Source organism: Motacilla alba, chromosome 5 (assembly GCF_015832195.1).
Source record: "Motacilla alba alba isolate MOTALB_02 chromosome 5, Motacilla_alba_V1.0_pri, whole genome shotgun sequence".
In the NCBI taxonomy this organism is placed as follows: Eukaryota; Metazoa; Chordata; class Aves; order Passeriformes; family Motacillidae; genus Motacilla; species Motacilla alba.
Window position 1 is genome coordinate 26,972,064 of NC_052020.1, and position 13,942 is coordinate 26,986,005.

At 42.2% G+C, this 13,942-nt stretch overlaps 1 protein-coding gene across 10 annotated transcripts in view; it reads left to right on the plus strand.

Annotated features, from left to right (window-relative positions):
* DPF3 (double PHD fingers 3) overlaps positions 1-13,942 on the plus strand; it is a 167,391-nt gene that overhangs the window by 70,812 nt on the left and 82,637 nt on the right. For all 10 annotated transcript variants that reach the window (XR_005256987.1, XR_005256988.1, XR_005256986.1 and 7 more), the window contains one exon: positions 1,370-1,477. Coding sequence is in view for 5 of the 10 variants with exons in the window: in XM_038136989.1 (XP_037992917.1) it covers positions 1,370-1,477 (108 nt within the window). In the remaining 5 variants the exon portion in view is untranslated. The remainder of the gene's footprint in view (positions 1-1,369; positions 1,478-13,942) is intronic.

The window sequence follows — 13,942 nt, forward strand, 5'->3', positions numbered from 1 at the left end:
ATGCTCCAAGGCCTTGGAAGTCGGTGGAAGGTGCTGGGGTCTGAACTGACATTTCCAACAGTTGAAATATTTAAAACCAGGAAATTAGGCCTCACCTGCAGAATTTGATGAGCACATTCCTTCAAGGTGAATTATGTTATTGTATCTTCCTCCTAACCCCCAAGTAAGAGGATTTTTTAAAATTTTTTAAATTATCCTCATTTGGTCTGGTGAGTTTTTTTTTTGTTCCCAAGCTGGTATTCTCTCCTGGCTGCTTCAGAAGAGAGGAGAGAACTCTTGGGCCATCCTCCTGCCCTTGAGCTGTTCCACTTTACTGGCACCCTCTTGATGCTGTCCAGCTGTTCACTGTCAGTACAGTTTCAGATATAGCAACACCACTCCTGTTCTCTCTCTTATGTGGTCTTACTTGTTTTTTGAGGACAATGAGTCTGGAATTGAAGTCATGCTTTGTAGCCCCTTCAAGACAACAGGAACAGCAGAAGGACAGAGGAGCCAAACCAGAACTGGTGGACAGAGAGGGCAGGAAAAGCAGAGGAGAGAATTAAATTCCTCCAACTTTTCTTGCTGGGTATTTCTGTGTGTCATGACTATCTGGGGCAGTTGAGGATACTTTGAAGCACTTGCCAGTGTGCTTCTGTGCACCTAGTAGTGATGCATTCACAAAGCCCTGCTGTGTCCTGAATGCAAGCACGAAAAGTACAGCTCAAACATTGGCTGAAGGGTGTCTGTTAGGCGAGCCAGGACAGCTGGCTGTCACCCAGTGATGCCAAAAGTGATTTAAGGGAACATGCAATGATATAAACATTATTGGTGTATCTCCTACCTCATTCAGAATATTGGCATGAGTAAGTAAGAGTCAAAATGAAGAATTAGTATTCAAACAAAAGTCCAGAATGTAAACAAAAATAGAGAGTCAGACCTCTTGGGTCTTGGTTTGCTGCTGTTTGGAAGACACAAATTTCCTGACCTGCTCTGTGCATCAGGGCCTCAAGATTTGAATGTCAGAACTTCATCTCTTCTCTCTCAAGGGGCTTTCTCTGCCTGTGGAGGAGGCATCACCCTTGTGACCCAGGAGAGTCTGAAATTCTATTTACCCTGAAGAAATCACAAATTATTTATGTGCAGCTCTGGTTTCAGTGAGCTGAGTGAAGTGTCTAAGTGAGACCTAGATTCTCTGTAGGCCTGATCCCAAGAGGTGCTGAAGAGCCTCAGGAGCACTGGATGCCTTGAGTGTGTAGTTCTGCCTCATGATTTGCAGAATTGAACCCTCCAACAAGGAGATGCTGGAAGGGCAAGAACAAAGATGCTAGAGACGGTGCTAGTGGTTTACAAACTGAAATGTGATTAATTTTTTGCCTTTAATCTTCAGGCCTGGCCCCAGGTCAGCTGTACACATACCCAGCACGTTGCTGGCGCAAAAAGAGGCGTTTGCATCCCCCTGAGGATTCCAGGCTGAAGCTGCTGGAAATTAAACCTGGTAAGTATTTGTTTGCCTGCCTCTCCCGAGCTGCAGAGCAGCTGGCATACATGCAAACCTGGCACTTAGACCTTGGACTTTTTCTTTGCTGCTTTCCAACCATTTCTCATTGCATCTGTTGCATCTTACTTGATTTGCTGTAACCATAACCATCAAACCCTCTGCATACAACTCATCCCTTACAAAAATGTGAACAACTTGTATGGAATGCAAGGGGAGCTGAATTTACCTTCTGTAGGGTTGAATCCTGGCTGCTATTAGAAAATTAACAAGGATGTAAAGAATCAATGTATTACTAACTTTTCCTCAGTGAATTACTAATACAAAGTCTCACTGGTATCTGCTGCCTAATCTTTGTGAAAGAGAGCACTGTGGGTGTGAAACAGTAAGTATAAGATAAGATTTTTCTTGGTGGACTGGTGACGAGGGCAATGACCAGATTATAAACAACAAATAATAAAAAATAGGGAGCATATGCCACATTTGTGTATTTCTGTCTGACTGTATGTGTACCTTTGTCTATTATTCTTTCATTCTGCTTGTCCTTGCTAGTCTTCCACAATTAAACTATGTGATGAGTCTGGATGCTGAATGAGTGACTGTAAAGCAGATGTGGAGGAGCTGCAGCTGTGTCAGGTAGAGCGTAGTGTTGTGCATTCTTCCTTGCAGTTAGTAATAAAGGCTTGCTGTCTCTGGGGTCAGCTATTATGAGAAAGAGGGAACACATATACTCACAGCTGTATGTGGTTTTTAAGAGGTGAGACACTGTCAATTTAAAAAGTACAGGAGAAAACCCCCAAATGTAAATTAGAATATTTAAAAAACCTGTTTGACAGAAGAAGGTGCCTGGGAACTAAGCTATGCTCAGCAATACTGATGATTTTGCTTCTATGCAGTAGTTGGTGGAGAGAAAGGGCAACAGAGACAAGTTCAAAACCCATTAAAATCAGAGGCAAAATTCCTGTTGATTCTGGTAGAAACAGTTTTTCAAAACTCCCTACTTTCAGTATAGGAGACGTCAGCGGACAGTTGGAAAAGAGGAAGAAATTCCTATAACCACTCAGTTGGGGTTCAAACTAAGGGCAAAACCTTAGCCAGAAAACAGAACTAGACCTCACAGCAGAGCTGCTTAGAAAGAGCTGATGAAATCAGTCATGTACATTGATGAAAATGAGACTGGACTCTAGGAAGAGGATGATGTTGGCTCATAAAAGTGTCTACCTTACACTTTGTGATGATGCCAGTACTGCTGTGCCTCGGTAATTTTGTAAGGTAAAGCAGTAGGGTAGAGTTTGACTCTTTTTTGTTTGCATTACTCTTCTTTGCTGTACTCACTGAATGCCAAATTAGTGCATCCTACATGCCACAGGGCATGAAAGGCAATTACCACAAAGTTATCAGATAAAGAGACCTCAGCATGTCTGTCTCTGTGTTGTTTTCCCCGCTATAAACATCTCCTCTGCATCTCAGGAGTGCTACTTTTGTTGCATTGCCGGTGGCAACCAAATAAGGCGAGTTATATTGCTCTGCCGTTTAAATCTATTTTCCAACCAATTTCTATCTAGTGATTAACTTTTCTTATCAGTTATACCACAAAACAGTTTCACTCCATCTGTGCATATCCAGAATAGATTCACTAGCCAAAAGTGGGATTTTTCCCCTTCTCTGATCTGAAAGTGTAAAACCTATGGAACACCTTGGACCTCCATTTAAAGGTAGCTTTTGAGAATTTGGGAGAAAGAGAGTATAATTTATTTCCAGCATGGACAGCAGAAATACTGTAGGTTTTGGAGGGGAATACTGTTGTAAAACCTAGTGCTGAACCCTAGGAAGCTACCCAATGCTGACTTCTTTGTCCTCAGTTAAACATCAGATGGTTGTGTGGGGAAAAGATGTGGAAATTTAAGATCTATTAAAAAGCACAGAGATGACAGCTGTAGGACATATACAATAAATTTGAAAGAAATCTAATCTGTATGTTCCATAGTTTCACTCCACCTAGGGCTTGGGCATTCTGTTCATTCCTTAGATCTGTTCTCAGCAGCTGGAGAGTGCTTACGCTTGGTTAATATGCAAATAGTTGATTTTTATAGAGGTGGCTGTGAAATTGTTAATATATTTTTATAGATTTTTATAATTGTTATATGGCATGTGCAAGCAATGCACTTCCACAACACCAAATTAGGGCTAAACCTTAGTTGTATTATGTTAACTGCATAGAAGTACTTCTTGTAATACAACCACTGTAGCAAACACAGAAGAGGATCTTTTCTCCAAAAGTTGCCATTCCAGCAGTCAATGGGATTGGCACCAGGGATGGGAATACTTGCTGAGACTGCACCTGGGATTTCAGAGTGGCTTATTATAGCAAAAAGTTGTATTCAGAAGTTCCTGTATTCAGAAGACACCTACATAACTCAGGAGATACACAGACCTAGGATTTTTTTTTTTGGTAAGTCATAGCTAGTCATCGGCTGGTCAGTAAGTAGAATCAAACTATTGTCTTGCCAGCAGTTCAAGGGTACAGTAGATCATTTAGTAATAGTACAATATACTATTTTAGTTTATAAAACTAAAATAGCTTTATAGTTTTAGGTTTATAGTTATAACCTACTTTTCCAGTTTATGTAGTGCATGACACAACTCAGTGAGTGAGAGTTTCACATTTGGTAATACCAAAATCTAATGAAGAAAATAATCATGCTCTAACTGCCTGCTGTTTTTTTGTAAAATGGAAGGTGCACTGTAATGTTTTTCCTGGGGTGAGTTGATGCCTGCTTCTTAATAGAAGATGGTATTTTTCTTGTCCTGATATGTTGGTTTTATTTGGTTTAAAATAAAGTTGTTTGGTTTTAAGAATAGTTACAGCCAAAGTTGTGCAGGTGTAAACACTGGAATAGGAGTTGCTGATGCAGCCTTCCTCTGCCACTGTATTCAGAGTTACATGGATGCATCGCCTCAGTAATGTGGTTTGTTCAAGGGTCTAGCAATGTTCATGCTTGTGCTATTTCTATGCATCCTCCCTCCCATCCATTAGCCTATCCAGTAGATATTCAAGAGAAATAGAGTATTGCCAATACTTAGTTATAATAGTGCCTTTACTGACAATACAGTCAATATTATGACCAGATCTTCAGAATTTTTACTAAGTATTCCTGACATTTACTTTTGTATGGCCTGATCTTCATCTTTCATCTGGAAGTTATATTCTTATCATCAAAACCAAGCATTATGGCTCAAGTATAGCCTAGAGTTCATTGTTGTAATGGGTATGAGCTGTTACTTGAATCATTATAGTGTAGCAGTCAAGACTACTATGAAAACTGGTACAGATTTGAAACAAATCCCGGGCAATATATTGTCATATACTGTGATGTGATGTTGCCAATACTGTGATTTCATAGGTTCATAAAATAGCAGATTGAAAGGGACCTCAAGGATCATGTGGTCCAACCTTTCTTGGCAAGAGCACAGTCTAGACAAGGTGTCTAAGCACCCTGTCCAGCCAAATCTTAAAACTCTCCAGTGTTGGGGAATCTACCCCTTCCCTGGGCCGATTATTCCAATGGCTGATTGTTCTCAATGTGAAAAATTTTCCTCTTGTGTCCAGCTGGAATTTCCCTAGGTGTAACCTGTACCCACTAGCCCTCATATTATTCATGTGACTCTGTAAAAAGGGTGTCTCCATCTTTGTGGCCACTCTTTAAATACTGGAATACAGTGATAAAGTCTCCCTAAGCCTTCTCTTCTCAAGTCTGAACAAACCCACTTCTCTCAGACAGACATATGGCAGGCTTCCCTGGCCTTGGATCATCTTTGTAGCCCTTCCCTTCACCCCCTCCGGACTGTCCACATCTCTTTTGTATAGCAGGGACCAAAACTGAGCACAGTATTCCAGGTGTAGCCTGACAAGCACTGAACATGATAATTACTTATCTCTGCTGGTGATGTCCTTGCTGATACAACCTAGCATCCTGCTAGCTTTATTTTTTTATTGCCACAGCGGCTCACTGTTCATTCATATTGAGCTCATGGTCCACCAGGACCCCGAGGTCCCCGAGATGCTCCCCATCCAGGCAGATCACAGCCTGTCCTGCACTCCTGGATTATGTTTTCCCAGATGCATTTCCTAAGTGCAGAGTTTTAAGCTCACTAGGTGTTGGTACTCCTATAATATTTGTGAAACTAGACTTCTGTTCTAGCAAGTGTGGGAAAGCTGGTTCTCTGCAGAATCGAGCTGTGGTATTTGCATGGCACTTCAGCACAGAGCAATGGGAGGGCTGTAAGCAAGCTCATGCTTCCACGTTCACTCAGCTGCCTGTTCTGCCCTGTAAAAGAGGAAGAACAGAGCTGAGCTCCTGTGCTTGAGAAGTCTGGGAATGGGTGAGGGAGAGGGTTGAGCTAGGTAGCCTGACTTCCAGTGGAGTGGGAGAAAAAGGAGAGTTTTTAGCTCTACCACCACTGTAAATTGCAGGTGCTGTGAGTGTGAGCAGTATGGTTCTGGCCCTTGGCAAAATCAGAGCAGTTGGAAAGAGGAGGGTTAGAAATGAGAGGGAGATCCTGGATTAGACCCAAGGCCCCTTGAAATCATAATTGATCCTTGTCCTATATACTTAGTGGTTTCATGGTACTGGGTAGTATCATGATTCTGTGTTGGGTCAGCTATCAAAACTGTGGTAGTGCTATTGCCTACAGTAAACCCTGCTGACAGGCAGGTATTACCCAAGCTTTGCACCTATGCAGATGAGAGCAGATACAGTGAGTGTGGCCAAAAACTCTAGTGGAGTTTAAATTGGTAGTGTCCTACTTCAGTCTTACAAGATGGCTAAATATAGGTAGACGCATACATACCTACAGAGCTTTTATTTCACATGGTGTGTAAGTCTATAGAATATTACTGTAATGCTCTTGTGTCAATTTACTGATGTCCTTTGGTTTTGGACTGAAAGGCCACAGTGAGGTTTCAGAGTGGGCAGCCTTCCCACCCACTCAGAGGGTGTGAAGTAGGGTTTGTTTATGCTACCACTGTGCTGAGAATGAGCTGGGGTCCTGTGCTAGCGTCTGTCCTCTCATATGTGGGCAGTCTGGTGTTCAGCTGAGCTACAGAAATGGGGATTTTTACTGGTTGTTGGGTAGCAAAGGCAAACAAAAGTATTTTTCATTTGCTACTATGAACCATGGTAGTTGTCTGAAGTAAGTACTGAAAACAGATTTTTAGTTCCAGTTGAACAATGCCCAGTCTGTTTTTAGTCTGACATATGGGGTATACCTAGGGTATACCTGGGGTGAGCATGCTTGTGGATGAATGAACTAAATCCTTACAGATAAGCTATTATCTCTTTAAAACATCTCTATTTACCTTGTGGAGACTGTGACTGATTGTACAAGGTACTGTGTGTTTCCCGGGAAGTGAGCATTTCCTGGGGGAGATGCTCAGCATGTCTGTGGAGGTCTGTGGTCTTTAAGATGGGGCACTTCACCAAGATGAAATTAAGATGACATTAAAAAGCAAAGAACAGAGTTTGCAGTAGTATCACTTGTATGATAGCATCTCGAGGCTCAAGCAGCATGTTAGATCATTATCCCAGGGGTTGTTGTGAAGTCCTCTTAGCCATATGCTTACAGTCCAGATACACAAAATATAGTGAAGGAAGTATTTTGATTCCAAAATGGAGAAATGAGCGACAAAGGGAATAAACTACTTCTATGACGTAATAAACTACTTCTATGACGTTTTAACCAGAGGTTTGTAGTACAGCTGGAAATCAAACCCAAGAACACAGAAAGAACACAGTGCTGCTGAGTTCCATATTAGTTTTTCTACTTCTGGTTGCTATGCCCAGTTTCACTCAAAGATATTAGAGCCTAAAAAGTAATTCAAAACAATTTCATGAGAATTTCCTTTTACTTCTCCCATAGGCCAATTAATATTGACTAGTTTCACTTTTGATTTCAGCAATTTCTACACAATGACACATTGGTTCCTGTTCTGTACTACAAGACAGCAGTGTTGTTTTGCTATGAATACTGTAAAGAGAGGCACATCTCTTCTTAAGAAAAACTTTTTCTACTATTTGACAGTTTTCCTACTATTATCTCTGTAATTAAAGGTCATGTTATGTTATAAAACCTGCCTATGGCTCCTTTTTAAGAAGACCATCTTAGGATCATAACTGGAAGAATAATTCTGGTGCCAAATAAGAGTATGTCTGTAATATGCAGATGAATTGGATCCAGTGTTCCTGAAGGAGGCTATGATAGAAACCTATCAGCTGTTCAGACTTCTGACAGATTTCTGCAATGTGAGTTTATCAAAGAAACTTTCTGTGTAGAGCTTATTTTAGGTTTTTTTTAAATTGTTCATGGCTTTTATCAACATTAGCCATAATGAACCCTGCATTTAGGGTGGAGCTGACTTGACAGGAGCAGGTTTGTTTCTCTGATGATTTGGTCTGGATTTCTCATGTAAGATGGATTTCGGTAGCCTGTTAGTTCTGTGAGTTTTGCTCCCGGCTCTCCAAAATTCTGAAATTAAAATGTCATTTAAAGTCTGCGTTTAATTCAAGTCCTTCTGCACTCCGAAGTACTTTGTGCTAGAAAGCAAACAGAACCCCAAACTCTCCTCGTCTCTCGTGCTACGTTCTTTGAAATATCCCTGATTTGAGGGTGCTGGATCCCCGCGCCTGGCGGTGCCGGCGCGGTTGCGGCGGGGCCGGGAGCGGCTGCAGCGGCGCGGCGGGGCCGGCAGAGGGCGCGGCGGGCAGCGGGAGCCCCGCGCGGGGCCGCTCCCAGCGGGAATTCCCCGCGGCAGCAACGGCCCGCGCTCACAGCAGCGTGACCTGGGAACAGCGCTCGGCCGCGACAGCCTAGAGGACATCTCATTCCCACCCATAGTCACCCGTCTTTATTTTTGTCACCTCATGCAGAGGAAAACAAAAAAACCCTTAACTTTTTTGGGACAGGGAAGGTGGATGGTTTTCAGTTCCCATTCGATTTGTTAGAAAGCACATCTGCACCCTGACCGTGCTGAGTCCAGAGCTTGGTCTGTCATGTACCTCTGTGTGTCATACTTCTGTGTCTTGGTCTGTCATGTACCTCTGTGAGTCATACTTCTGTCTTGGTCTGTCATGTACCTCTGTGTGTCATACTTCTGTCTTGGTCTGTCATGTACCTCTGCGTGTCATACCTATGTATGTCATATATAGCACTTTGGAACAAAATGAAGCTTTACGTTGTGAATCCAAATCTGTTAGTGGGGATGCCAGAGATGTCAGGTTTTTGTCTTTGCTGTTTGTTTTTTTATATAAGTATAAATATTGAATTCTGCTAGGCCTTTTCGTTTGGGTTTCTGGCCTAAATTTTAGTATGTGTTTATTCCTCAGCTAAGCCTGCAGCTTACAGATGAGTCCATCAATGCTCCTGAATCGTAACAGTAGGGTCCAATTCTCCACTAATCTTGTGTTCACAGCAGGACATGGCACCACAGGCAAGAGCTGCTGCTTTAAGGCACTTGCACGTCCAGCTATGACTTGTGTAACAGAAAAAGTGACTTTCTGTCACCAAAAGAAAACTCATCAGCGTGGAACCTCCTTGTGAATCAGCTTCTTTCTATTATACACACATTTAACCAGTTTATTCCATCTCATCCACCACTTTTCAATTCTACTTGGAACAGGGACCTTTCTTGGTCCAGATCTCTGGCCAGATAAAGTTTGCTTTTCTTTTCTTACATGGCACTAAGAATAACAGAGAACCTGTCTGTTTTTGCATATATTCATTGACACAGAATCACAATATAGAAGTCCTACAGTGAAATATGCATTTGTCTCATTGCCAGCCTGCAGCAGAAGTGCCCATCTCTGCACTTCAAGTCATACCACGCCATCACATCCTTGCATCTCCTGTGCCCCACACAGGACCAGGGCCAATGGAATATGCCTTTTTCTCTCAGCTTCTCAGTGTGTGAAATGGAGGTACTAAAACATCAGTCTCCTTTGACTCGGGAGGAATACCTAACAAATATCTAATAAATACTTTTAGAGAGATTGGAGGGAGGCCTCTAAATAAAAAGAAATGGGTGAATAAATCATGCCATTTGCCAAGGCCTCAAAGTGCCAGCATTAAATGTTTTGGCCATCAGTAGAAATCCTTGCGAAACTGGTATGGAAGTGTACCAGCTCTGGTGCACAGCCTGGGCTTATATGTACCGGGATGATGATGAATTTGTTACACACCCATATATACAAATAAAGAGACTCACCACAGGTGAATTGTTGAGCCAGTTTTTGCAAGGCTGGCTGTGCAGTATAATTGCTGGAAAGATATCTCGAGTTTTGCACAGTGTAATTCTTCTTGCTTTTTCTGGCCACTGGGGAGCCAGCCTTCTGTATGTCATGGCTGCCACGGCTGTGGTAACCTTTCCTTCAAATAATGCACTGCTCTTGCTTGGTGCTGTTACGTGTGATAAGCTGCACATTCTTAGACTAATTCAGCTCAGTGACTGTAAGTAAATGTGTATGTTCCCCCAAATGGAATTTCATGATTTTGCAGTTATGGAAGTGAAACATTCATTTCTAGAAAAGCAGATAATATTCTATAAAGAGTCCAGTCAAGAAAACAAAAACATTGTTTGTGCTGTTTAACTCCACAGTCATGCAGGTAGAATTTACAGGATTAACTTTGTAAATAGTTTCTCTTTCATTTGTAAGATCTGGAACAGGTCACTACACGTATTTTACATTCAAAGTTTTACCAGGATAGCTCTGTTGTTTAGCTGAGATGGCTTGTATGAATCACCCAGGATTACTCCTGGTTCTTGTGTGGCTGAGCCAGTTTGCATAATTAGGGGAGAGATGCATGAAAAAGCTACTGGGCTTTGGAACCCCTCTGGGTTTTGATCAAAAGCCCACTGAAGCCAAACCCTTTGGCTGTAGTCATCAGGCTAAGGCAGCAGGAGCAACTGAACAAGATAAGGCAATTTTGGAAGCTGTTAAATCTAGTTTTCCGAGTTCTCTGGATCTTATCGCTGGGAATGGAACATAGGCTGCATGTGTAGCGTCCCACAGACACAAGGCTGTTGTAATTTCAGAAGCAGCACAGCCACTTACAGGTATTTTTGTCCACTGCTGTGTGATCTTAGCTGTATTTAGTATATTTGTGAAAATAGAGTTATGATGACTTCCGAGGCAGGCTGTTCTGAAAAAACGTTCTGGTCATTACAGTGGAAGGATTACATTCTGGCCACTAAATGGAAGGAATGAATTGTGCTGTTGATCTCCTTGGAGCCTCTACAGTGTGACTGCAGGTCGTGTCTCGGGGCTTGATCTGCAAGATGTGATGGGGAGGGCTCAGGCAGCTGAGATGGAGCTGGCTTGAAATACCTGGGCTGCTTGAGAGAGAGCTTCCTTGTGGTGCCACCACCCTTCCTGAGCTATCCAGCCCATTGTTTTGCTCTTTCTCTGTTCTTGGCTATTGTGTTTGACCTACATCTGGCTGCTAGAACGTGTCTTTGGGAAAAGATTCTTTTCCTTTGGGAAAAGGTATCAGCATGTGCCTCTCAAGCTGCCAAGGCCTGACTGAGGATGCTGTGTCTCCAGGATACATTATTCCTCCTGGAGAGGTAGAATGCTGTGGGATTTTTTCCCCCTGCTACGAACATACATTGATGTGTGTCAGTAACTATCAGGATTATTTAATTATGAAATAAACAGCTTTTACCTTAAAATGAAGGGGGAGTGAGGGTAAGCTCAAAGCTTACCAGGAAAAAGGGCTATGGGAACCACTGGGGAAGCACCAGGGGATGGTGCCTGGGGAAATGCTGGAACCTATCAGATCCATTTCCCTCAAGGCACAAATCACCAGCTCTCCAGAGTGGGGAGGGGCAGAGGAAGCTGTGTGCCCTGTAGGAGTCTTAGAGCTGGAACTGAACCCGAACAACTTTCCTGGCAAATCTACTGCCACTTTTCTAAGTATAGCCAGTAAAAATGGCTGAAAAAGTATAAGCCACATCGTCAAAAGGGTTTTTGCAGTGCACAGGTACTGTTCACATTCAAGTACTGGACAAAAGATCCTAAGAAATAGGTGTTTTTAATCTAATTCGTTGCATTTATTTTGTGTGCTCATATGAGTAATTCTGGGAATTCTCTGGTAATCACGTGAAAAAGGGTTTATAGGATCAAGTCCCCAGGGCTTAGTCTCATAAGATGCCAAGCTGTCTAACCCCAGCAAAGGAAAGCACCTGAGCTTGGGCTTTAAGAACATGAGTGATGTTTTAGTAATTAATGGGACTTGTCACATGCTTAAAGTTAAATCTACATGTAAAGTACTGGGTTGGACCAGACTTCCAGGTTTGGTACTCAGCATCCTGCACAGAGCCCAGTGAAGTCACTGGCCTACTAGGTCAACAGTGTGGTAGAACCCATGTGCTGCTTTATAGAAGAAAATGTTAACAAAACCCAGCAAAGATATTATGGAACATAATTGCATAAAACATGGTTTTAAAAACCCTATTTATTAAATTTTATTGTTCTTCTGACACACAGCAAATTAAATTGATTTGTAGCATGAAATATCCTAATATTTATAGCAGATGTTATTTTCCTGATGCATAATATAACGGAATGAGCAATAAATGTTAATATAATGTTCAGTTTCAACTCTTACAAGCCAAGCTTTGTAGAATTGCTGAGAGTAGAATGGAGACAGTATGATGACTTCCCCTCCCACATCCCTGTACCTCCTACCAACCTTCCCTGGCAGAAATTTCCATTCTGCATTCCCATTCTCTGTAGTAAACATTTTACAGCCTCATAATCATCTCATACCCAAGAGATTAGGTATGTTTTTACTAGATTATGATTAATTTCAATATTCCCTGCATTTTGCATTTGATTGACTAATAGTTTATTACAGGTGTTTTATTCTTCAGGATTCTGTCACCATTGGTGTTTGCCATAGCATCCCATCTCAGTAGTGAACTCCATTGGGGGAGAAGATTTGATGCAATACACTGAAATAGGTAGATATGGCTTTCATGTCCAATGTCTTCTAGACAAGAGATCTCATTTAGGATGCTCTTGGAGCATGGTTCCCCTTAAACAAACCAGGTAATTTAGGCCTGGGACCTTAGCTGTTGTTGGTAGGTATTGCTGATAAAGACAACAGCAGGCAGTGATTTCCATCAGCTAAAGCTATGGTTCTTGATGTAGGAGAAAGGATGAAACCTTTGCCCCTCTTGATTGAAATTATGTCCTTCTGAATGCACGTGATTGCCCTTGGCAAGTATGGGGTTTATGTCTTAGGAAAACATATGGTCATAATTAATATCCTATGCATGTCCTAAAGAGCTCTAGTGAAAATCCTTTTGTTGCTGGCCTAAAATAAACAGCATAGCATGATGGGAACAAAAGACAAATTTTCAAAGCAGGCTCAGATAGAGTGCTAAAACTACTTCTAAACACTTGAAGCAAGTGACTAATTTCTTTGTGTTTTTGAGGGATGGTGAATGCTTTTATCTTCTCATGATTTCCTTGGTGCAATGTCTGTAAATGACACAGTTACAGATATGTGCTACTCTGACAAAGAGACGTTCGTGGTTACAGGAATTTCTGCAGTGATGCTAATTTGTAAGTGATGCTATGGCTACATCTGCCATGTAATGCTCATTGCCTAAGTGAGGTAGCAGCACGGCAGGAGAACTGGAAACACAGAGGCTGTATCTGTGAGCAGTGCCTATAGACCAGGACAGCATCAGCAACAAAGACACTATTAACTAAATCGAAAGGACTCAGGATTAAGTGCTTTGTGCCTCTGAAGCTGCTATACCAGGGCTGGCACTATCGATATACTTACAGTATATTCTTCCAGGGAGCTTTCTGTTAATATCTGAGTGGGCAAAATAAAAAATTAACCTCTTTCTGCTAAAGATGATGCCCCAAGTAGATCTGAACTCTCAGCAAGTGCTACAGATGGAACAAGAGTACATCCAACTTTTTTGTTTTGCCTTTCAATCCTGAATCTTAATTAGTTCCCTACTGGTTTAGTACATGCACAACATTTTAATAGTCATAAGGACTTACTCCAATCCACACTGCCACTTCCACAATTCCCTCCTTCATACCAGTGGCAACCCTGTCCCCCCCACCCCCCCGTATTTAGGAATAGTGTAAAGAAAACTAAATAGCCAAGCGTGTAGCTGTAGATTGATGAGGTTGTCACACCATTCTCTTCACCGTTTTCTTCCAACCTGCGCTCTGCTCTAATAGATGGATGATTGCCAGGGGAGAGAGAGACTTAGCAAATCCCACAGCCAGATGTTCAGGGATGGACAGAGCGACCTTCTCAAGGAGCCCAGAGGACTATAGCTGTGTCCTTCTGAGGGAGAAGGACAGTCAGGTGCCCCTGGCTGCCTGTGTTTATCTCTCATTTCAAAAGGAGCACAAATGGCCTCAGCATGGCTGCAAGGAT